Here is a 25,535-nt window from a genome sequence, read left to right as displayed (position 1 = left end):
ATCTTTTTCAGTTCTGATATAACTGCTCACACACATCCATTTCTTCTTTTAAATTGCCACAGGAGCTGCCTTAAAAACTGGGAGTGAGAAATCCACAGCAGAACACTCTCCTCCTTTCTATTTTACAACCATCATATCTAGTCTTCTAGAATATGCCTCCAGAGTAGTAAAAGTTGAAAAAATCCCATCTATTTTTACAATCTTATTACATCCTGCTTTGCCTGGCCTGTGGCTGTAAACTTCTTTCCTACTTTTAGTCACACATTTTGCAGAGCATTTGGCACAGTCCTCTCTTGTCATGCAGGGTTTGGAGGCTCCTCTAATAAAATAAGCAGGACCAGATCTCCCCATCAGATATTCTGGCCACACACCTTCCCTGCTGCCTGGCTTGGCTTTAGCATATCTTGTGTGAATAGCTGCTTCCCTCTGTGCCCATAACCCCAGCTCTGCTTTCTCTTTTTCAGTTCTCCTTTGACACCTCGTAATTCATCAGCATCTTGGAGTTTTACTGAAAAGCTCACTCTGGAGTTGTTTTTAATCTGCTCCTAAAGGTGTATCCTGGGGTGTTGCTTGTCTGGTGTGGCTGGAAATACAGTTCTCATTTAGTCTCATGCAAGATCTGAGCATTGTGCCCTTCCTCATACTGCTTTTCATTTCTGTGTGCTTTTACTCCACTTTGAGTTTACTGTGGTCACTCCTGCTAGAAGAAACTCTTCTGCTAACACAACCCAATTTAAAATAAGCTACTATTTCCTGCCCTGCATGTTAAAACTGGTACAGTTACCTTAGCTCAGTCCTCACTCAATAAATAGCCAGCACTATTACATGAAGGTGTCTGCACTTTGCATGCTCAGTTTTATTTTCTAGAGTTACTCCAGTCTCTCATGAGTATTTCACTTCAGTGTTTCCTCTGTTTCATTATCACAGATCTCCCTCTTTGGAAGTTTGAATATTTATGGAGTGAGATATAGTGTTAGTTATTAAAATGCTGGAAATCAAGGGCTGAAATGGCTGGAAGATGGTGGAGATGTTTTTTTAGCATGGGTTGTGCTGCCTTGTGGGTTCATCCTTCTCTCTCTGTTGGTGAGCTGGAGGGAACCTTGAGGTGTGAAGCCTCTGGATGCTGTTCATTACCTTATTATCTTCTCTCTTGTCATTAATTTTGCTGTTGCTCGTATGATATTATTGCCACTATGGTCCTTAGTTGTGGTTTTCATCCAACCCCAGCTTCAGGCTGGAAACAAGAGCAGGATGGAAGGGGCACCATCAGAGGGTCACAGAATTATTTAGGTTGTAAAAGACCTCTGAGATCTTTCATTCCAACTGTATCAAGATGGGGTGATGTGAAAAGAGTGGGGAAAGGCTGAGGGAATGGGTTGGTGTACCATAAATCACTCATTGCTTTTTTTCCAAATTTTCCTTCCAGCTTGTCCTCTGTGCTGCAGGATGAATTAGGAAGGCCAAGCCTGTTCCTCTGAGCCATGGAGACCAGGGCATCCTTCATTGCCAGCATGAGAGAGACCCAGCAGCTCTCCCCAGAGCAGGATCCCAGCCCAGCCAATGGTGATGGGGAGCACTTTGATTCAGGTGAGTGTGGGGTCCCAGTTGTGGGTGTCTCTGGGTCTGGATTGAAGGCACTTGAGATGGCAGTTCATGTTCAGACTCAGGTGTTTATTATTTCTTATCAGTAAAACAGTCTCACTACTGTGAGTTTTGCAGCTTTTCATTAGAAGGCACAAAATGGCAACAATCTCTTGTTACAAGGGCTTTTAAGACTGAACTGTCCAATTAAGAGCTGACACCTGGATTATTTTCCCTTTTAACCCAATAACTGATCCCACAGAGCTGCAATGGGGACTTTTCTGCCCAATTACAAAACACCACCCAAACCCATGGAGAAGGAGGAACAAGCAGCATGAAGGAGAAACCCAGGGTGACACCCTGTGCCCTCCATCTTGCTTCCATCCACAACACACTAAAAATCCCAAAACCTCAATTTCGCACCAAGTGATACACCTACACTGCTCTCTATAATCTATTGCACACTTTTGTGGATTCCAGTCTATCTTGAAGTCTGGGAAACTTTCTCCATGAATGGGGGTCAGAGTCAGTGCTGCCCTGGGGGTCAGGGCACCCCAGAGCAGACAGAGGAATATTCCCTGTGCCCTGGGTTTCCACAGCTGAGCTGCCACACTCCTCACTGCTGCAGCTCCTTGCAGGTAGATCTGGGAGCCAGGGAGGTATTGGGAATGGTTGTACAGCTCCAAGCCCTTTTTTGGGTCTTAAGATTGGACTGTGTCCTGTGATTGATGGGCAATAAAAGTTTTTCCTCTTCTGGACCTCATTTGCAGTATCAGCTATTCAAAATTTAAACAAACAGCCATGGAAAACCTTTCCCAAGGCAGCATATTGTGTTCTCCCAGCTTCCCCACCATTTTGTATCCTGTTGAAATTTTGTGGTAAAGAGAGACAGAACAAACATTCAGAAAATATCCTGTTTCCACTTCTATCCAACAACGTCAAGAACACCCCCAACTCAATTACAAACACAGTCCAAACCTCCTTCTTAATCAGCCTAATCCCAATAACAATCTACATCCACTCCAGAACAGTGGATGTAGATAAATTTACAGCATTTGTCCTTTGTTTTGAGCTTTCCCCTCATTTCCTTCACTATTTTTTGGAGTGCTTCAGGTGAGAAAGTTTCACAAACACTGAGGAGAGGAGAGCTGGTCCCATATTGTCCTTGTGCTCATGACTGGATGCTTTGTAATGCTCTGGGATGGGCTCCTGAAGGTGTCAGGATCTGCTGTGCTAAATTTGGGTGTTCTATGAAGCAGAAAAGTAAATGCTTCATTCTGGTGATTTTTGATGGAATCAGGTGCTTTAGCTTCCCACATCCAGCCAAAGCAGGAGGAGACTGTGTCATATGATGGAAAAGTACATTATGGCTAGACCTAACCTACTTTCTTTCTGAAGCCAAGCTTTTCCCTGCTTCTCCCTCAGCAGGTCAGAAATTTGGGCACTCAGCCTTCAGTTTCCTCACATCTTGTAGCAGCTCAGTGATTTTCCTATTTCCTTGGACACCAGATCCTTGGATTTCCAGAGTGGACACATCTGGGTTGGTCTGGTCCCCACTGGATCTATTTTTATCTATTTTTATCTATTTTTATCTATTTTTATCTATTTTTATCTATTTTTATCTATTTTTATCTATTTTGATAGATAGGAATCTCTAAGGCGAGATTCAGTTGGCCAACCATAGACTTTTTTTGGGAATGAGGAGAACTGGCCTGCAATGCCTAAATTTTGGTGGGGATAAGGATTTTGATGGCTTTCCCAAGGCTGTGCCAGAGGTTTGTGGTTGATCAGGTGTCTGTGTGTCTCCCCACACCTGTTGTGGGAGCATTTCAGTGCTCTGTTCACTCAAAAAGTCATGTATGTGTATCTAGGTGCTATAAATAAGATGTCTAAGCAATTTGCCTTAAATACTTTCTCCTACAGTGAAGCCTGAGGGGAAAAAAAATTAAAAAATCAGTGTTTCTGGTGCCAAAGGGTTTGGGTCTTTTATACCTTTTCTTTTCCATAGCTGAACGTTCCAGGGGGCTGTTAACAGCTGGAGCAGTTGCATTTTTATAATGTCAATGCATGAGCACTTTAAAGCCATTGAGAGGCTCTCAGATAATGACTTGTTGATTTTATTTGTCATCCTGGGCTTGTTTATACATCACCGTATTGTAAAGCAGCCAGCCTTGACTCTTTCATTAAGAAAAAGCTCTGGACCTAAGTGCCAATAATTGGAAAGGGAGCTGGTATGTAAAACGGGTTTAATGGCAGATTTATCACCTTTCAGGGTGTCCTGTGCTCCTCCGCAGTTGGGTTTTTTTTGTGATGGATGAGGAGATTGGTGTGCAGCCTGTGGGTGGTGTTGGGTCCTTTGGGCTGGTTCCATCCCTGTGTCTGCTCTGCCAGAATTCCAGCAGGGAACCAAGTCCATTGAAAAACCATTTTAGAAAACATACAGTCCCTTCAGAATCCCTTGTGGTGAAATGAAGCAAAATAAACCAGTGATGCTGTGATAAATGAGTAGTCTGACATTATTTTTACAGACCTTGTAAAAGTAATTTCCTGATAAAGTCTGCAGATAAAGCCTGGTGTAGGAGCCAGGCTGGTGATGTGTCAGAGAGGAATGAGTTGACAGCGAGGGAAGGCTGCAGCTCTCACTCTGCCTTGCCTCTGGGCCTTATAAAACCTCTTTATTTGGGTTTGGAAAGGAGAGATCTGGGTGGTATTTTGTTAAACAGGTGGTGGGGGGAGTTTTGCTGGGCAGGATGTGAAATAACCTTCCAGTGAGAGTCTCTGTGGCAGAGCAGGTCAGGTGTGATGGTGTTCACAGGGGTCTGAGGGTGAGGGAAGAGATGAGGATCTGACTCCATGTTTCAGGAGGCTGATTTATTATTTTATGTTATATACTACATTACAACTATACTAAAAGAACAGAAGAAAGGATTTCATCAGAAGACTAGCTAAGAATAGAAAAAGAAAGAATGAATAACAAAGGTTTGTGTCTCGGACTCTCTGTCCGAGCCAGCTGACTGTGATTGGCCATTAATTAGAAACAACATGGGCCAAAGATCCACTGTCGCAGACAACTTTTATAAAAAAACCCTTTCCTTAGGATTTTTCCTCCTGAGAATCTGAGAGGCCTCAGGAACAAAATGTAATCAATGATTATCTGCTGCTGTGGAATGCAACAGGTGGATGGATCTTTGATTGCCCCATCTTGGATGTTTCTAATTAATGGCCAATTACAGTCAGCTGGCTCAGCTCTCTGTCCGAGCCACAAACCTTTGTTATTCATTCTTTCCTATTCTTAGCTTAGCTACCCTTCTGAGATGAAACCTTTTCTTCTATTCTTTTAGTATAGTTTTAATGTAATATATATCATAAAATAATAAATCAGCCTTCTGAAACATGGAGTCAGATCCTCATCTCTTCCCTCAACATAAGACCCCTGTGAACATGGTCACAATCCTCCTGTTGCATTCCACAGCAGCAGATAACCATTGTTTACATTTTATTCCTGAGGCCTCTCAGCTTCTCAGGAGGAAAAATCCTAAGGAAAGGATTTTTCATATTAACCCTGTGACAGTCGGGGTTAATAAGGTTGTGAAGGACTTGATGCATCCATAACGAGCATCTATTTATATTTGTTAAAAGCCTTTTTCCAAATTCTGGAGAGGACTCTGACCTGCCTGGAGACTTTGCTCCTTGCAGGGTCTGGGGATGATGCACTGAACTGACTGAAAACCTCTGTGGAATGAATCTTTGCTGTAAGGCTGCTGAGGAGGGCTGGAGAAAAGGAGATATGTGCTAAAGGAGAGACTCACACAGGAATTTAGAGCAAAAACAGGAATAAAAACTGACAGTACACAGATCTGAGGGAAAGGGAAATGCTCTGACATGGAAGTGCCTGACCAGGAGAGCAGAGAGCTGACCTGGAGGTCACAGAATCACAGAATTATTTAGGTTGGAAGAAACCTCTGAGAACTTTGGGTCCAGCCATTCCCCCCGCACTGCCAAGAGCACACCCTGAGCCATGTCCCCAAGTGCCACATCCCTGTGAATTTTAAATCTGATGGTGACTCCACCACTGCCCTGGGCAGCCTGTTCCAGGTGTCCTGGCCATGTCCTGAGGTGGAGATGCCCTTGGGATTGTTGGAACAGCCCATCCCAACCCCACAGACACAGCTAGCAGGGAGAGATGAGGCACAGGGGATGATGCTCTTCAAGTTTCCATGTCAGGTGCTTCTGACCTTTGGTGGGTTGTGCTCAGGGTAAAAAGTTGTTTTAGCAATTTTAAGCCTGGAATGGATAATCATATTTGCCCATCTCCTGATGGACTTGGTTTTAGAGGCTCAGCCTTTGCAATCTCTGCACACAGCTCTTCTCAGTAACATTAACTCTGCAGGGTTGCAGGCATGAAGGCTGAAAAATATCCCTGTTCATCTAAATTGCCTGCCTGCATGATACAGAATTGTTCCACCGAGCTCCTACCTTGTGGTTAAGTTGTGGCTTATCATTCAGTCAAGGTTGAACAAACCCCTCATTCTGGGTCAGATATCTCAAGCAGAGGCAGCTTCTGAGCCTGGAGGTTTTTGCAGTGATTGCAAAAAAACAAAATAAAGCCCATTCTTTATTCTGCCATGAATTTGTCTATTTTTGGGTTGTAATCATGCAGTTGGTTTATTTCTTGTTGTGTTGGAGAGTCATCTGGTAGCCTCTTTATCACTGGAGTAAAAGGTGGTTTGCATCTCCATATTTAAGAAGATGATTTGAGTTTAGGGCAAGGAGTCAGACTTGATGCAGCAGTATGCAGATGTTTAATAGTGTTGACAGCTCAGCTTTGAACTCCCAGACAGATCTTTACCCTCTCAAAAACTCTCTTTTCCCCTTTTTTCTCCCTCACCTACATGGGTTTGGTGCCACAGGCAGCAAATAAAAACTGTGTCTTCCCCTTTTAATAATGAGAAATTTCCCCTTGCACAACATCATTTTCTCTGGTCGTGGAAACTGGAGACCTGTAGCAATAATTGCAATAAATTAACCTAGCCTTTTTCTTCATAAAACTGTCTGGGGAGGGTTCTTAATTCAGTTTGTCATGAGTCACTTTAATTACATCATGGCCACGCTGATGAATGCTGGGGCAGGTAAAGGGTCTTGCAGAGTTTGCCTGATAAATGCTTATTGCAAAGAGCTCATTGCCAGACTGTAAATATTTTTGCTCTGGGGATGAAACTGGGCTTGCAAGATTGCTTGGGAACAAAATGAAAACAATCAGATTTGGCTGATTTTCTGGAAGTGAAAGAAGATTTATTTTTAATTATTGCTGGGCGAGTTTCAGAGATGGTTTTGTGGCCTTGGCTGTGCCTCAGTGTGGTTATAAAGGAAGAAAATAAAAAGTGGTCGTGTCCAGCCCTTGCTGTGGGGTGTGGATGGGGGAGAGGGGACACAGAGCCCCAAATGTGAAGGGGAGCAGGGATAAGAAGGCAGCAGGGGTCTGGTGAGGTTTGGGGAAAGCAGCTGTAGCTTGTAAAAGGGGTTTATCTGAGATTTATGGGAGCAGTGATGCTGAGGAAAGAGAAGAAGGGGTGGCAGGAGTGAGAATGGGTCTCACTCACCCCAAGGGTTGGTGTTTGGTGTACACACAGCTCAGCCAACAGAAACATCCTGTAATTTATCCCTGGGGCACCACCAGGGCTGGGGAGCACTGTGAGGGCACAAGGACATTGCACCAGTGAGGGTGGGCAGGCAGCCACATCCCTCACAGCCTGGGAGTCACCAAATGCAAAATAAAAGAGCCCAAGTGCCTCTTGCAGTGTGTGACAGCTTTGTGCCCCCACTGCCATGGAAGCAGAGTCATTTCTGGTCTCAGTGTTGGCTGCTAAAAGCCCAGAGTCTGCTGAATTCATAGCAAGGGCTGGTCAAAACACAGATCCTTAAAGCAGGCTTTCTGTTTTCCCTTCTGTTGATGTTTATACTGGTTGCTATTCTCACCCTGAACTCTTTGACACAACTTTTGCCTTCTTTGGCTGTGTTTTAGGCTGCTTTTCTTTCTCTCATTTTTTTTAATTTATTTTTTTTTCTTCTCTTGAACAGATGAGGGCTCCAGCATTGAGGATGCAGACTTCAACTGGGACGAGTTCCTGGAGGAAACAGGAGCCAGTGCTGCTCCCCACACCTCTTTCAAACATGTATGTGCTCCCTCTGAGCCCTGGGGGTGTTGGACACGTTCCCTCTTTTGGTTTTCAGAGGCTCCCTGGAGAGCTGAAAGTAAAATCTTCCCATTTTGGGGAGAAATGTTGTGGTTGAGCAAGTAGAGCAATCCTCAGCTGAGCAAGACCATATTATATTTGTCTTTATAAATAAAAGAGCCATTTAAAACTGCCATTTCAATTGGAAATCTATCAGAGACAAGCTTACCTAGAGTTATAATCTCTCTGGATTCAGCAGCTGATAAGGTTCTAAGAATCCTGTGGTAGTGGCTGGTCTGTGCTCTGCTCTGTGTTAGCACCAGCAGCATTTGAGGGCACCTCTGGAGATCACCTGGTCCAACCACCTTTGTCTCCAGGTGATTTTGTGGCTTGTTTTGTAGGGCTGAAAGAGCTGCAGGGATGAAAAACCTCTCTTTTATCTAGTCTGAGAAACCAGTACAGTCCTCTAGTCCTTATTTTGCTCTTATTTTAACAACAGTTAACCCAGAGCATTGCAGGATGAAGGACCATAATTCTCTATACCCTCAAAATGCATTTGAGGGCACCTCTGGAGATCACCTGGTCCAACCACCTTTGTCTCCAGGTGATTTTGTGGCTTGTTTTGTAGGGCTGAAAGAGCTGCAGGGATGAAAAACCTCTCTTTTATCTAGTCTGGAAGACCAGTACACTCCTCTATTTCCTGTTTTGCTTTCATGTTAACAACAGTTAACCCAGAGCATTGCAGGATGAAGGACCATAATTCTCTATACTGGAGATCTGCAGGGCAGTGCTTATTGTGGAGTTTATTCTTGATCCAGCAGCTGCTTGGAGAGAGCATCTTGTCCCAGATTTCTGCTCCAGGCTCAAAGTAGAAAGTTTTGTGCTTCATGAAGCCCTTAAGGATGTCTTCAGTTGTGAGGAGATGTCCAGCTCATCCTGCTGATCCTGCTGACTGCAGTGTCTCACAGCACCTCAGTCCTGGGATTGTCATTGTGGGACAGATTGGTGCTGGAACAGCCCTTAGTGACTGCTTCACAATCTGAAACTCAAAAATCTGGCCAAAAGCTGTAGGAGGAGATTGTATTATCTGTCTGTCTGATTCTCCTCTGGATGTGATTTCTAGTCACAAGTCTCTTGGTTCCAGAGTACCTTGCTGGTGTTACAGTGAGCACAGGGCTCAGAAAACCCCAAAAACCAGTAAATGAATCACTCTCTGCAGGCATCTGTGACGGTGTTCACAGGGGTCTTAGGATGAGGGAAGAGATGAGGATCTGACTCCATGTTTCAGAAGGCTGATTTATTATTTTATTATTATATTATATTAAAACTATACTAAAAGAATAGAAGAAAGGATTTCATCAGAAGACTGGCTAAGAATAGAAAAAGAAAGAATGATGAAGGCTTGTGGCTTGGACAGAGTCTGAGCCAGCTGGCTGTGATTGGCCACTAATTAAAAACAACCAACATGGGCCAATCACAAATTTACCTGTTACATTCCACAGCAGCAGATAATCATTGTTTACATTTTGTTCCTGAGGCCTCTCATCTTCTCAGGAGGAAAAATCCTAAGGAAAGGATTTTTCATAAAAGATGTCTGTGACAGGCATCAGGCTGAGGTGCTTTGAGCTGCAGCTGCGATTCTGTACTGGGAGGAGGCCAGGAGATCCAGTTGGTACTGGGACATGGGCCAGTCTGTAGCCTGGATTATTTGTGAGGACTCTGAGCATCTCTGAGGTCCTGGTTTGGCACTGATTAAGCAGTGCATGTCACAGGTCACCCTCAGTGTCACACCATGTCCAAAGGTCCCTCTCAGTTGTTCTGTGCCTCTGGGCATTGGTTCTGCTGGAAGTGCCCGCACCAGGAAAGGCACAGGCAGTGCAGATGAGAAATGGGTTTGGCTGGGCAGCCCTGGGGTCAGAAGCTGGAGCTGGATGAGTGAGGGATTACTGCTGATGGACCAGAGGAGTGTTTTCTCAGCAGCTTGGCATCCCCACATCTGTGAAATCCTTGAGCAAGTAGACCATGTTATATTTGTCTTTATAAATAAAAGAGTAATTTAAAACTGCCATTTCAATTGGAAATCTATCAGAGGCAAGCTTACCTAGAGTTATAATCCCTCTGCATTCAGGAGCTGATAAGGTTCTAAGAAACCTGTGACAGCCTGTCCTTAAATAACTCCTGAGGAGTGGCAGGTTACATTTTGGATGGTTTTGTGAAGACAAGGCTGGCACCTGACCAGTGCACTGGCATCCACCTCCTCTTTATCAGCAACAGCTAGAGGCATCCCACTGGTGCTTGGGACACAGGTGGTGCTACAGCAGGCCCTGGTGTTCATCAGCAGTGTCCCAAAAGAGATGCACTGGCATCTGCAGTGTCCTAGGGCACATTACAGGTGCCCTGTCACTGCTGAGATGAGTGGAAGTGACATCTCCATCAGCGACCCAGACAATTTACTTCTGTCAGTGACAGGTCATACCTTGTTTTCCATGGGGGAATTGGTTGAGGCTTGAGCTGCTGAGGATAGGTGCAGAGGAAATTCTCTCCTTGGTCTGTCTGGTACAGCATTCAACCCTTGATGCTTATCAAGCCCCTAGAGGTGCTTCACTGTTGTGATGTGACTAAATAATGTAGTTGGGCTTAACTCCTCGAGGTGCTCCATGTGATGGTGTTCACAAGGGTCTTATGTTGAGGGAAGAGACGAGGATCTGACTCCATGTTTCAGAAGGCTGATTTATTATTTTATGATATATATTACATTAAAACTATACTAAAAGAATAGAAGAAAAGGTTTCATTAGAAGGCTAGCTAAGCTAAGAATAGAAAAAGAAAGAATGATAACAAAGGCAGCTGTCCTAGACTCTGTCCAAGCCAGCTGACTGTGATTGGCCATTAATTAGAAACATCCAACATGGGCCAATCACAGATGCACCTGTTGCATTCCACAGCAGCAGGTAATCATTGTTTACATTTTGTTCCTGAGGCCTCTCAGCTTCTCAGGAGGAAAAAATCCTAAGGAAAGGATTTTCATAAAAGATGTCTGTGACAGCTCCATACCTGCCTTTCTGTACCCTGTGATGTGCCTGGTGGAGCTGTATAGTGGGAAATGAAGCTTCATTTGAGTTATGCTGGCTGTATCCAAGGCACTGGGGACATTTGGGGGTTGGAGATGAGTGCCAGTCCTCTCTTGGATGTTGTACACCTGAAGGTACCACTTCAGAGGCTGCATGATGGGATCTGAGCCAGTGAAGTAGGACTGGAACTGCCCAGAGAGAAGGAGGAGGAGGTGGTTGGATTAAGAAGCACAACCAGCTCATGTCCTATCCCAGGGCTGCTCTTCAAGGGCAGCATTCCCAGGGGAGGTGAGGGGATCTCCCTGCCAAGCAGAAAGAGTTAACACCATTCCATTCTCCTTTTGCAAGGTTGAAATCAGCCTTCAGAGCAGCTTCCAGCCAGGGATGAAGCTGGAGGTGGCCAACAAGAGCAGCCCAGACACGTACTGGGTGGCGACCATCATCACCACGTGCGGGCAGCTGCTGCTGCTGCGCTACTGCGGCTACGGCGACGACCGCAGGGCTGACTTCTGGTGTGACGTGATGACAGCAGACCTGCACCCCGTGGGCTGGTGCACGCAGAACAACAAGGTCCTGATGCCCCCAGAGGGTGAGTTCTGCCTGCTCTGTTGGGGTCCTGCTCTGCTGTTGGGCTCCAGGTTTCTGGTTGGGCTGGGATTGCTGGATTTGTGGGGTGCGCTGATGAAGGGAGGAGTGATGAGTCTGACTCTGTGATGAATCTGAGAACTCCATGTGCTCAGAAGGCTAATTTGTTATTTTATGATATATGTTATATTAAAGAATACTAAACTATACTATACTAAAGAATGCAGAAAGGATACTTACACAATGCTAAAAAGATAATAATGAAAACTCCTGACTCTCTCCAGAGTCTCAACACAGCTTGGCACTGATTGGCCAAAGAGTGGAAACAATTAACATGAAACCAACAAAACAATCTCCAAACACATTCCACGTGAGCAAAACACAGGAGAAGCAAATTAGTTAATAATTGGTTTAGTTTTTCTCCTGGCACTGATTAGCCAAAGAGTCCAAACAACTCACACTGGAATCCAATGAAACAATCACCTGTGGGTAAACAATCTCCAAACACATTCCACTTGAGCACAACACAGGAGAAGCAAATGAGATAATTATTGTTTTCCTTTTTCTCTGAGGCTTCTGAGCTTCCCAGGAGAGAAATCCTGTGGGAAGGGATTGTTCAGAGATTGTGAATGCCACATGGGATGGGTACTGCAGGTCCTTGGCTGCTGTTGGGTGATGTGGGCAGGGTTGTATCCCCACAGGATTCAGTTTGCCACTCAGCTCCCAGCAAAGGAGTTTTTGCCTTAGTTGGTGACAACAGAAGGCACTTCCATAGGGAGATGTCTTTTTACTGCTGAACTGTAATGCTGTGATTTTCACTTCGCGGAGAAGTCCTGTTCTTGTGGAAAGGAGAGGTGAAATTCAAGAGTGAGAACAAACTAAAATAAGCAAGATCAGCTTGGGTGTAACCAAAATCAGAAGCTGACTTTGCACTCAAAACTGTTTTGCCCTGAAAATTTAAAACCTTCCATCGCCAGACTCTGTCAGCTTTTAATTCCAATGGTAGATCCATGTGATTAAAGATAGCAGAACTTGATTGTTATTGGTTAAGGCATGTCCTGATTGGCAGCTCTCAGATGCACAAAAGCTGAGTGGAAGTGTTGTGGATTTCTGAGTGGCCCATGTGGAGCAGTTTGTTAATAATGCAATTTGTTCCCCTGTGTATAAGAATATAAATATATATATATATTAATGTATATATAGGCTGTGTGCCTCAACAGAGCAGCTTTGGTCTATCCCTGCTATTACATTGCTCCAAGCAGAGGCATATTGTCAGTGTTGCTGCTAAGTATTCCTGCCATATATCCCATTTATTCTGCATCAGGGGAAGAAGAGATGAATATTCAGCCTCCAGCTTGTGCATACATTTAAGGAAAGTCTCATTTAAGGGCTCTGCTGCTGAAGTTATTCTTTCCCTTTTTGCTGTGTGGCCATTGCATGTGCCAGTTGTGTGCCACATGGGAATTCTCCTGGAGTGAGTGTTCCCTGCCTTCCTCCTGAAGTGAGCTGTACACACAGTCTTTGAATCAAAGCTGACATTCCTGCCTTGCATGTGCCGAACTGTGAGCTAAACTTGTCTTTTTTGTTCTGGTCTGTGTGTTTTGAATAAACACAAGATTGATTGCTTAAAAAAAAAAGAAAAAAAAAAAAAGAAGTCTTGAAGATAAATACGGCTGAGAAATCTCTTGGCTTAGTACCAGTAAATCAAGCTGATGTGAGGGGTGAGGTGTTTTATTTTATTGGCCTCTTAAACTGCATTTTATTATGTGGATTACAATCAGTGTTACCAGAAAGGTATACAGTGCTACAGACCAAATCTCAGAAGTGAGGGTCAGGGGGGTAAGAGAATTTACTGAATGTCATAATAGAAAATAGCAATTCCCTTATAACCTGCGGCAACTGCTTTTCATGGATCAGCTGGAATTTGCCCTTTGGGTCGTGGCCACTCTGTGTGAATTGCCTTGCTTGACTGACTGCCAGTGTTCAGTGTGCCCTGCATCCCTTTTTCTCTGGTGGGTGATGTAACTGGACACCAGGGTGCTGAATGTGGGCAGCTGCCCTGTTAGTTTGGGGCTTTTTTGGTTTATTTTTTCATTCCCGCTCCCATTTTCAGTGACTGAACTTTGTTGAATATGTCACAGTGTAATTTTCAAAAAGAAGAAATTAAATGCATGGGTTGTTATTCCAAAGGAGATTTAATCTTTTACAAGCTTGGCTCATTTTGGAATGAGGCATCTAAAATGTCCAGGAGGATCTCAGCCTTCAGGAACTTTAAGAATCATAGGACCTAAGCACTGATAAAAGAGAAACTGATGTTTTCTATGAAACTATGTTCTCTATGTAGAGATTTTTTTAAACATCTCTATTTTGTTGTCAGACTTTTGGGAGAAACAAAAACCAGCTTTAAATTGCACGGACCCAGTTGTGAAGGCATCAGTTCTGTATATCTTCATCGCAGTGGCTGTATCTGTTTGCTACAGCATGGCTGGGGCTGGTTGTGTGTCATTAGGCTGTGATTTTAATCAGGAGCTGAAGGCCTTGGTTAAAAAGCAGAGTTGCCAAAATAGACTTGTTTAACAGCCAGGATGGCAGCACTGGGACAATGCTTCGTTTCTGCTCATGAGTCAGGTTGGACTGATGGGTGCTCATCTCGTAAATGTGCTGCCAGACAAGAATGGTGGAGTGATGGGACAAAGAATTTCATTAGATGGGAGAGAGATGCAACAAAATGGGCTGGTTCAGTTCAGCAGATCAATAGAACTTGATTTAAAGTCCAGCACACACAGAGCTTTTAAGAGGCGGCTGCCAAATAATTGTAGTTTATGATCCAAATCGAAGGAAGTTGATTAATTTGCAGACTGCTGCTCTGTTATTTATGGGGTGACATTAGTTACATCATGGTGCCTGTGGCCTGTGAGTAAAATGTCAAGTCATGTTCTGTCCTCCTGTGACGTGATGGTGCAGTCACCAGACCAGGAATACCTGAGGTGACAATAAAATGTCTTGGTTTATGGCAGGATGATGTGAGTGCACGAGTGCCTGTGAGCTTCATGCTCCAACTCCCTCCTACACAGGAAATCAAAGGAGTAAAATTGTAGTTACTTCAAGCTCTGCCATTAATTATATTTTTCTCATTACAAATCGGTGTGTAATTTGAATTGCAAACTCAACTATCCTGGCAGAATAGATCTGTTTACCATTCAAAGCAAAATGAAAATTATTTAAATTAGTTAATATAGAACTCATTTGAATGAATTGGATGTTTATTCATGAACTAGCTGAGGCAAGTGTGAAGCTGTCCTTATGGTCTGTAGCTTTGGCACTGATCAGCTCTAATGTCACGTCCTGGGACAGAGATTTCTTCTTTATTGCATATTAACTGTGGTGTAAGCAATGGGTAACTACAGCCTGATGTAGCTGAGTGTGAAATTTTCATCCTTCCTGACAAGGCCCTTCAGCACTTGTAATTCATGTGAGGAAGGGCAGCATACTTCAGAGTTCCCTGGCAGTGGCAGGGCCCTGGTGGCGTGGGAGCCTTTGTTTCCTGCTCTATAAGGCTGGGATATAAGGTAGATTTTCCATCAATTAGTTAAAATTTCCCCATTTTATCAACCTGAATGGTAGCAGGGATAGAATTTATCCCCTCCTATGTCATACCCAAAACTCTTCCTCCTCTAAGTGCAGTTTGTTGCGTTCCTCATCCCTTGGACTGAGCATCCTTCATCCCTTTTACCCACTGGGCATTAAAAATTGAAGCCTAACTAAACTTTGTTGATTACTGAAAGGAAAAGAGGTGTCCTTTAGCCTGTTCATTTCCATGTGTGTCTTCCTCTGCTGGTGACAGTTGAGTTCATGGCCACATCCACCATCGGGTGTGGAGAACCTGACAAGTGTAGTAGCTAAATTATGCATTGTGAAAGAGCAGGGACGTCCTGTGATTGACACTCAGGGGGTTTTTGTGCAGCTTGCAGATTTCCAGCTGAGCTGACAGAGCCCAGGCTTCCCTGGCACTGTTGTAATGCATCCTGGAATGAGCTAAAGACGCCGGATGAGGGAATTGCTTTGTGCGCTTGGAATTGCAGCAGTGGCTCTGCTTTGATGCTATTGACAGATGGAAATTCAAACAGGGCATTTTTGGGGGCGGAGCTGTGAGCTGGGGTCTGTGGAGATGGGAAGCAACACAACAGGGGGAGAACCAGGTCTATATTTTGATTTTGTGGTGGGCTGGTGCAAAAATGGGGAAACCTCTGTACCTGGGCTTGGTTACCAAGAAGATCAATCCCACTGTGATTCTGTGTGGGAAAGCAGCTTTCACTTCCTTGTTGCATCAATACAAGGAGGATTAAAGTTCAGAAGTCTGATCCTGAGTTAAAATAACCTTCTCTTTCATGGTGCTGAGCTTGACAAAGTTTAATCATCGAACATACCATTAAGTTGGGGTAGAGTTAAAGCATTTTGCCTGCCCAGGCTTTCTGTGAAGGCAAACACCATCATTTGGTCAGTATTTGAGACAGGTTTTCATGTGGCTCTCAGGTGAGATTCACTCTTATCCCAGATGTAGGCCAAAGAAAGGAAATTTCACTGTGATTCGAAGTGCTGGGTCAGATTCTGGGCAGGATATGGTGGAAAAGGGAGATAAAATTTGTGCCAGGGCATATTGAGTTACCTTCAAATAACAACTTACTGCTTTTTTTTGTTTGTTTGGTTTTATATATTATCATGTGAATCTATCCCAGAGCAAAATCCTGCTCTTTGAGGTCAGCAGTGTAAAGGAGGGGAGAAATGGATCTGGTTGGACTTGGTGAAATTTACAGCAGGGTGATTCTGAATGGCCACAAGATGGTCTGCTGTGTTGCAGGTGTGGGTTTGATGGCACTCCAAGGCACACAGAAGGGTTTTTTTGGGGTCCATACCCTTGGCTTTCAGCATCATTTTTGGAGCTGCCTTGCTGAATGCAAAGCTTGTCCGCAGGTTCTCAAAAGAGGGACACAGACATCAGAGAAGAGGTTTCTGACATTGGATGAGGGTGTTCAGAGATTCCCTTTCAGAAAATACAATCATGGATCATGGATATAGTTTTTTTTTTTTTTGTTTTTGTTTTTTTTTTTAGATGAAGTTATCTTCCCCCTGTTTTTATCACAGAGGAAGTAAAAATTAAATTGTACTTGCAGGTAGAGAGATCACATGGGCAAGGTGGACTTCTCCTTTTGCTTTTTGACTGGTATGGAGAGCAGATCTGGCCCTGGTTTAGCTCTTTCACCTGAAGTATCACTTCCTAAGAGCTTGAGGCTGGAGAAAATAAGTAGGCATTCACTGAGCTTATGCTGTTTTACATCAGCTAAGAACTGGGCCCTCGAGCCAAGTAAAATGAAACTCGGAAATCTTCTTTGGCAGGTTGCACTCTCAAAGCCTGTGGATGTTTCTAAAGCAGTATACAGGGCTGGTTCTTAAAATCTCTGCCTGATCTTTATCCTATTATTCCATCAAAACTGAGTTTAGACTAGCCTAATGTAAATAGATGGCAGGATTTCTTTATTTTAAACGCTGCAAATGACTCTTAGTGCAGTGTTTTATGTGTGCTTTTCAAGTCGACTTTAGCAGACTATTAATTATGCAGGGATGACGTTAGCATAAATAACTAGTCAGCAAATAAATGTCAATTAAATATTCTATTAGCATAGTAGGCAGCTTTATGCATTGGCATAGAACATTTAGCAGATCATACTTAACGAGCACATAAAAAAACTGGATTTTTTTTTTCCTCCCTAAGCACTCCTGATGACGGCAAAGGGGAGGAGAGGAGGTAAAAATGCTGGGTTTGCCTGAAATATGCTGTAGTAGGAGTCAGGTCAGTTGGCTCTGGTGTATCTTGGGAGTTTCCAGGAGCTGGAATTCATTGGAGCATGTCATGGCTTGGCATTTCCACCTAGCCCCTCGTAGCCCCTTGCAGACTTGCTCCTGAGAAAAGCATATTTTCATCAGAGAGCCCTCAGTAGCTTTTCCTTCCCTTCCTTGGCATGAGTCAGATCCCTCAGCCTGGGATGTGAAAATTCAAGAGTCTCCTCGTGTCTTGAGTGGCATCAGGATAACGTTGTCTTGATGGGGAAAATGTTCTTTTCACTGTTGTGTGAAACTGTAAATCTTTTTCCTGTGCTGCTGGCTTTAGTTACTTTCAGAAGACTTAGTATTGCCAAGAGACGCCCTTTTGGGGTAAACTGGGCATAACAGCCCCCCATGTGTGTTTTGGGAATATAATTAATTGTTGAGCTACTGTGTAAATGTGGCACAACCTTGCTGCTTTGCAAGAAGTTTGAGTTGTAGACTTTATCAGAATGCAGAGGGTTTTGATCATCTCCAGCTCTGCTGGGCTTGAGGTCAACATTTTTTGTTTTGATTTTCCTTTTAATATAATTTTTCTGGTCCATAGCTGCAGAGAGCCTTGCAGGGATGAGATGCTGGCAGGTTTATTAGGAGGAGTGGGGAGTAAATGAATTATCCTGATATTTTAATTGTGAAACTCAGACAAAAAAACCACTTCCTGAGTGGGAAATGCAGGGTGTGCACTGCTGTGGCTCTGTGAGTGATGGAGAAAATTGAGGAGGAAAAACAGTGGTTCAACACGAGTCTTTTTGTTTAAAAGTGATTTGGGAGTGCAGTAGAAGTTTAGGTAGTGCAGTAGAAGTGTTCTTTAGCAATGTGGACAAGACTTCCAGCCTTGGCTCTGCAGGGCTGTGGCTCACGTAGTGAACTTGGGGCACTCTCAGCTCCCTGCTCAGGGGAAAGTTTTCTTCCCTGAGGCCGAGTCTCATCAGCTGGCGTCACTCTTCCTGCTTCTCTTCAGTATCTGGTGGAACTGGCTTAGAAAAGTTCCTTTTTCCCCTTCATGAAACCATAAACTCAAAACCTCTGCTTTGTACTTGCCCTTATTTTCCTTCGGGAAAAAGTTAGTGTTTTTCCACTCAAAAACATCAGGATGGCCGTCTTTGGGTTTAAACACCCAAAAACCTGTCTTTGAGTTGAGTTGCAGCACCCCAAGAGTGGGCGCTGGTCCCTCCTTGCCCTTTTGCCTGTGTCAGACTTTATCTTAGAGGGTGTTGGCTTCTCCTTGTGCATTCATTTTGAGGTTTTTCTCCTCCATCCCCCATGAGATTCTCTTGGGGAACCCAGCCCTTGCTGAGGATCAGGCATTTGATGAACTGAAACCATGCAAGATTGTTCAGTTTTCCAGTGGAAAAAAGAAAGCCTGGAGCTTGCACATGAAGCAGGCTCTGTTTATTAAAAGCAAGAAAAGAAACACACTTTTATCAAAACCTAATTTTCCACTAAGAAGCCGTTTCAGCAGAAACATGCCCAGAAAGCCGAGTTTCCAGGGACAACAACATCTGCTTATGCTGTATTTATATTTATTTATGCTCACAAGCAAATGGAGGGAGGGAAGAAGGAGCAGGCCTGAGCAGGCAGCCTGTGGTCCAGCGAGGCAGGGATGGGTGCAGTGTCTGTGGGCATCAGAACTGCTCAGGAACCCGCAGTGCGCCTCATTTTCCTGTTCAGCACCTGTATTTGGGTGCTTTTTTATCACAGAACCCAAAGATGGTTTGGGTTGGACGGGATCTTGCTGATCATCTCATTCTAACTCCTGCCATGGGCAGGGACACCTTCTACACAACAGAGTATTACTGAGGAGAATTTGGAAAAATCAAATTTGGCCTACACCTGGGTTAGATATCAGTGCAAGTCCCTAGAGGGTTGACAGTTTCACTGATGCAGTTTTCCCCTAATGCAAATCCTGGATTTTTGCAGATTTCTGGGTGGAAATACTTTTCATCTATAACTGTAGCTTGTCCTTGTTCCTGTACTGGGCCGAGCCGTGTAGTCAGCAAACCTTGTAAAAAACATGACTTAGTTTTGCAGCTAACACTGAGGATAATGCAGCACTGTTTACTCTAGTGGGTTATTAACCCAGCTCCAAGCAGGGGGTTAATCTGGAGGTTGGCTGGCAGCCAGGGAAGGGTTCCAGAAGTGGTTCTCCAGTGGATGAGGTTTGGAAGCCTCAGACATGGCCCTGCTGCAATGAATCCACTCCCTGCCTGCTTTTCCTGGCTTGGGTGGACTCTCTGTTGTAGCCACATTTCTCTTCACAGAGAAAAATCAAGGCACAACTTCCCAAGGATATTTCTGGGATTCACATTCTCTGAACCTCAGAGAAGCAAAAACCAATATCTCAATTGCTGCGCCTCTTGTTGCTCACAAGTGGAATGCATTGTGGAAGATTATTTACCTGAAGGAATTTGTTTAGATTATTTACCTGAAGGAATTTGCTTGATTGGATTCTGGTGTGTTTTGATTCATTGACCAGTTGAATCCATGTCTGTGTGTTGGGACTATCAGGTGACGGTCACAAGATTTTGTGCAGTTGGATGCTTGTGCAGATTCATTTTAGATGTAATGTAATAGAGAAAAATATAGCATAATGAAGTAATTAATTATACTATGTGCAGATGAGTGCTTGTGCAGATTCATTTTAGATGTAATGTAATAGAGAAAAATATAGCATAATAAAGTAATTAATTATACTACGTGCAGATGAGTGCTTGTGCAGATTCAGTTCAGATGCAATGTAATAACGAATAATATAGTATAATAAAATAATTAATTAGCTTTCTGATATCCATGGAGTCAGATGCATCATTCCTCCTGGACATCAGGTAAAAATATCACCAATACTCTGTTCTGACTTTTATCTCCACATTCTGCCTTCCCCCATAAAGAAGTGATGCTGCCATTCCCATAGCAGCTGGATGGTTTGGTGCATTATAAGGGTCCCTTTTGGGTGCTCTGGTGCCTTTGGGTGCTTTGGTGCCTTTGGTGTTGGGAAGGCTGAATGATGAATCCTGTTATGATTAAAGAAGCAGCACCTTGTGTACAAGCAAAAGCAGGGCTGAGGATCAGGGATATTGCAATGAAAACTGAAAGCCTAATCCTTTTATAAACAGTCTGGAGGGGGGAGAAAGAAAAGCAGTGATTTTTGGGGGCTTTGACAAGTTATAAATATATCCTGAGTGAAACCAATAGTGTGGAGCTTTATGAAAGATTTAATGAATGAATATTTCATGCCCACATGGTGCTTCTTCTGTAAAGTGTGCTGTTGGTAAAAAGCAATAAACAAAGAACCTCCTTCAGGGTTTGTTTGGGCTTTTAAATTAAACTAATTTAATCAACTTTTCCAGTCAAGCTTGATATTAGTTCCTTTCTGTACACAGCACTGTACTGGGTTCTGTTTGTTTTCTCCTGATACCTGTTCTGCTGTTTGGGAGATGCTCAAATATCAGAGAATGATTCATTTCATCCTGCCCTTATGGTGCATCTGGGTTTTCAAGGCAGACAACTCCTGACTTTCTCCTTTTCCCAAAACCTGAGGAGCCATCCATCCTCTACCATCACAGCTGGAGGTGTTTCAGGACTCCAGCTGAGGTCATTATCCAGCAGGAAAATCACTTGAGCTTGCTGGTCATTTCTGATTGTAAGCAAATAGGATTTTTATGGGTTTTGGAAGCCTTCAACACCCAGTTTGCTGCTTCTTGAAGGACCAGAACAAGCCCAAAGTGCTCTGGAGTCTGGCCCCCTATGGCCAGTGAGGCTTGGACACTTGTGCACTGGATATCACAGATTTATGCAGGGAGATGGAAATTCTCTTCAAGCTCAGGCTCTTGGCAGGGCTGGGGCTTGGGTGTGCTGGTGAAGTTTCTTTGTGGTTGGCAGTCATGACAAATGGCCAGGAGGACATCAGGGTATGTGTTAGCTCTGTGTTCCATGTCTTTTGCAATAATTTCTAAAAAAATCCTTGGGGATGTGATTTCTCCTTGGGAACAGCAGGACTGAAGCCAGTTGATGTTTTCACAGCTGGACCAGCAAGTAAAAAGCAAATGAGGCAAGTAGGGAGATAAAAGCAAGGGTGATTGGAGGGGTAGAGATAACTTTGGGAAGGCATCAGCATGGGCTGGGGATCCTCTCAATCCCACACCTTGCATGGAGTGCTGGGGTTGGTGTTGCATGGAATGAGACGTTTCTTAGCTGCTTTTGCCATCAAAGGAGTAAAAGTGCCTTTTTTTCTTTTTTTCTTCATTTTTTTTTTTCTTGTGCAACCAGTTGATTTTGTAGTGGGCAACTTTGGGAACTGAAATCTATCCCTCTTGGCTGGATGGAGTATGGCCCCATGAGGTTTCTGCTACAGATGAGCAGGGCTTTGTATTAGAAGAGAGGTTGTGTTAGAAACTGAGGGAGTTTTGCTTGTCCAAACCCCCACAGATCTGAATTCCATTATTTGGGTGGTGTTATTAGGCAACGTATGAGATTCTGTCTCTGTAGATCAAAGCTCAAGCCCAAAAGCATTAAACTTCAACAAATGCTGATGCAGCAAAACTCCTTGCAAGTGATGCTGAGCTGCAACAACTGATTTATCCAGCCCAAAATGTTGGCAGAACCCATTTCTGCTGCAGCTCCTGACCCCTTGCAAGGAAATCTCATTTCAGTGAGACTCAGGCTCTGTTCAGGATGCCTGAGGTGAGCAGGTGAGACCCCCTGGCTTTGCCTTGTGTTGCTCGTGATTCTGATCACAGCCTGCAGCCTCCACCGTGACCAAACCATTGGTTCTGAGCCTGGTGTTCAGTGCAGGTTGTGCTGGAGGAGCAGAGATGGGGCAGGAGGGGAGTAACTGCAGCTTGAGGCAGAGACTGTGAATGAGGAGCTGCATTTCCAAGGAAATACTGCAGGGAAAGGCTGTGAGCAGACACCAGGCTTTTCTGCAAGTAGATTTCCTGAGATTTCCTCCTTCTTTAGCAGCAGGGTTGGTTTTTGGGTGGTACCTTTGAGACCATTTCAGAAAACAATTCCCTTTGACAGTTCTTGCAAAAAGCTTCTTGCATCCACTGAGTGAAACAGCAAAATCCTCCCAATACATTTGAGTGCCAAGATGGAAATTATTTCATAATTAGCCTCTGCGAGGCTCCTTAAGAAAAAAAAAAAGTTTAAGAACTACAGGCCCTGTTGCTCTGAGTTTAACCAGTGCTTGACATTATCCAACTCCTTGGTTCAGACCATGTGAATATGAAAGAAAATGCAGAAAAGTTGAGAATCTGTTCAGTATCTAAGAGGAGAATTACAGCCCCATTTGTAGACTTGGTTTGTGGTCACAGAGGAGATTACAGTGTCATTATTCAAGCAAAGACCACTGACATATGCACCTTGCTCACCTTGAATATCCAGCAGTGAATATCCACAGTTGTTCTTCCACAGTGAATATCCACAGTTGTTCTTCCACACTCACACCATGTCCTGGGACATCTGCTCTCAAGCTGTGCAGCTAAAAAACCCAAAAACCTCAGAAAAATGGGATGATTGACCCTGAAAGCATAACAGTGGGTGCAGACCACTCATTTTGTAATTGTCAATTTAATTAATGTCTGGCTAAATGCATTTTTAATAAAATACTCTTAAAAAATTATTAGTTTGAGAGATTTTTAAATAGTCATTCTTGATAATTGAATTTAATTTCCCTTCCCCAGTCTCCTGTAATTTTCCCCAGAGGAGTTCTGGAATGGAAATGCCACTTCAACTGTAAGACTAGGCTTGGGTAGTTAATGATATAAAAGGTAAAGCATGGTCAAACTTAATTAATCTCTATTGGAGACATCTGTGGAGACTTAAAAAAAATCCCATGTCTTTGATATTCAAAGGTAGACTGTTTTGGGTGTTTATATCAGAGAAGGATATTTTTGGTGCATTGGGTAGGAACTGGGAAGGGTGAGTAGCACAAGGGATTTGCTCCAGAGCATGCCAAAATTGAAGTACACTTTTCTGCAGTGGACCTTTGTTTGATCAGCTTGAATATTAAATTATATCTTTTAGTGCTGAGTGAGGGAGGATTTTCTGAGCTCTTTTAGACCAAGGACAAACCACCATGTCCAGTGCCATGTCTTCAGCAGAGCTTTCCTTCAGGTGCGCCTGGGATTGGTGAGGAACAGGCACGGAGTGAATTTGGGAAGCTGCTCGTGGCAGATGCAAGCACCAGCATGATCCTGAGCCAGCTGTGACTTGCACTTGATTTTTCCTTCATTATGCATGATAATGTGGGCTCCCAGTCACCGTGGAAGGGGCTGGGTTCCTGAAGCAGGCCATATGCTCCTGCAGCCCGTGGAGGTGGCTGGTAACACAGAGCAGAGCTTTAAGGGATGCTCCTATGAAGCATTTTCCTGATGACAACTAAAAATCAGTTCTTCCAACCCAGACAGCAAATTCTGGCCCTTCTGGATTGGAGAACTTTTGCTCTGAATTCCCAGATAATCCGTTTCTGTGTCTCTGTGTGCGTGCTCTCGCTTCCATTTGATTTTGGTCACAGAAGGAATAAAACCCAGACCTACAAATGAGTTTAAGGACATGCTGAAACCCATCCTGATTGATGGTTTATTTTGTGTTGAGAGGCAGAGCATCCACCTCCTGTGTTTGTAGCTAAAAAAAGCTTCTTTCCCCATGCTGTCACTTGGGAATGAAGAAATGAGGGGAAAGTCAGTGTTTTTAGGTGTAAAAAATGTAGCTACTTCCTAAAGGGCTGGAGTTGATGTAGGAGATGAATTATATCCAGGGGAAACCTTTTCCAGATTCAGGAAATCATCCTGCTATGTGTTGTACCAGTTTTACTGAAGAGACTCTGCTGTGATGAGTACAGAACAGAGAGGGGGAAATCCTGCAATTCCCCTGTGCCAAACACCTCTGGGAAGGTCAGTGAGGAGTGGAACATCTACACCCTGAATGTTTGACTGCTGCGGGGGAAATCCTGCAATTCCCCTGTGCCAAAAAACTCTGGGAAGGTCAATGAGGAGTCCCCTGCCCTTGTGAAGCATCTACACCCTGAATGTTTTGACTCCTGAAATTACCTTTTCCATAGAATCCTTCTTTGCTTTGAGCAGTTCTGCTGTTGAATTTGACCTTCTCAGCAGATGGATCTGTTGGGAAGGCCTCTTTATGTAGAATATCTAAATTTATTTAGAAAGAAGGCAAAAAAGTTTAAGAGGAAGCATTGTATGATGAAGATGAGATTAAGGGCTCACAAACCAGTTGAATGAACCATGGCTCTGCAGTAATATTTGATTTAGCAGTGAAGGCATTTGGGTTCAATGGAGCATCATCATCTCCAGTCAGAATATCCCAGATTGATGGAGAAGCTAAAGTTTTGTAATTCAAAGGAAATTCAGAGAGCTGTGGAAAAGCTGCTCCCATTTCTTGTCCTGTAGCACATTGTTATTCTCAGTTCACAATAATGTTCCACGTTGATCTCCGATTCAGATTTAAACTCTTGAAAGTTTCAGGGGATGTTTTTGATCCTGGGATTTATAGTTCAAGCCCCTTCTCTGTTTCCAAGTGAAGAAAACACATGTCTAGCGAGCACAAAATGAGCCTTGATGGAGTATTTCTTTGATGGTGTTGTGATGATGGTTATGAATTTACATTTTGTGCATAGGATGTTGAGCACCTCATGGGGCCTGGCTGTGCTTTGACTGTTCCATTAATTTGGGGAAGGATGCATGATGAATGTTCATCAGGCCCTGCAGGTTCTGATTTGTGGTGCTCACATCACACAGCTGAAAGGCTCCAGAGTGATTAAACGGGATTCAGTCATTAGGAGCTGGCAATACAAATGTGATTAATTACAGAACGCACTGTAAATTGTGAAATGAGTTTGATGGGATTTTTTGGAAAACATATGTTTCTGCTTCATGGGGTGTCAGAAGTTGGAGTCGTGGTGAATGAGGCTTGTTTGCTATTTCCATGATAATTTGGGAGGGTGCTGGGCCATGGGAGTGGTTGGATTTTCATTGTTGTCCCAAGCTCTGGTGGTGAGCAGTGACATTTGGGGAGAGGCACAGGCAAACCCTTAAATCCGACCTTACAAGTGCACCTTGGAGCCTACAGCCAGGCTCTTGTACTGGCCAAGGTGTATCCTTTGAAGGCCTTACAATAAATACCTACTTTATTCCTTCAGCTCTGTCTAGTCTCTGTTTCAGGTCAGCCTCTTTAAACATAAATTCCTCACTAACCCAAGCACAGTGGCACCAGCCTCCCCCTGAGTCCT

At 43.8% G+C, this 25,535-nt stretch overlaps 1 protein-coding gene across 1 annotated transcript in view; it reads left to right on the top strand.

The window, feature by feature from the left end:
* SFMBT2 (Scm like with four mbt domains 2) overlaps positions 1–25,535 on the top strand; it is a 116,154-nt gene that overhangs the window by 12,369 nt on the left and 78,250 nt on the right. The window contains exons 2-4 of the mRNA XM_059473030.1: positions 1,427–1,587; positions 7,660–7,754; positions 11,174–11,414. Coding sequence (XP_059329013.1) covers positions 1,482–1,587; positions 7,660–7,754; positions 11,174–11,414 — 442 coding nt within the window. The 5' untranslated portion in view covers positions 1,427–1,481. The remainder of the gene's footprint in view (positions 1–1,426; positions 1,588–7,659; positions 7,755–11,173; positions 11,415–25,535) is intronic.

The sequence above is a fragment of the Ammospiza nelsoni genome, chromosome 5 (assembly GCF_027579445.1).
Source record: "Ammospiza nelsoni isolate bAmmNel1 chromosome 5, bAmmNel1.pri, whole genome shotgun sequence".
In the NCBI taxonomy this organism is placed as follows: Eukaryota; Metazoa; Chordata; class Aves; order Passeriformes; family Passerellidae; genus Ammospiza; species Ammospiza nelsoni.
Note: the sequence above shows the minus strand (reverse complement) of the source record. Positions and strands in the feature narration are given on the sequence as shown.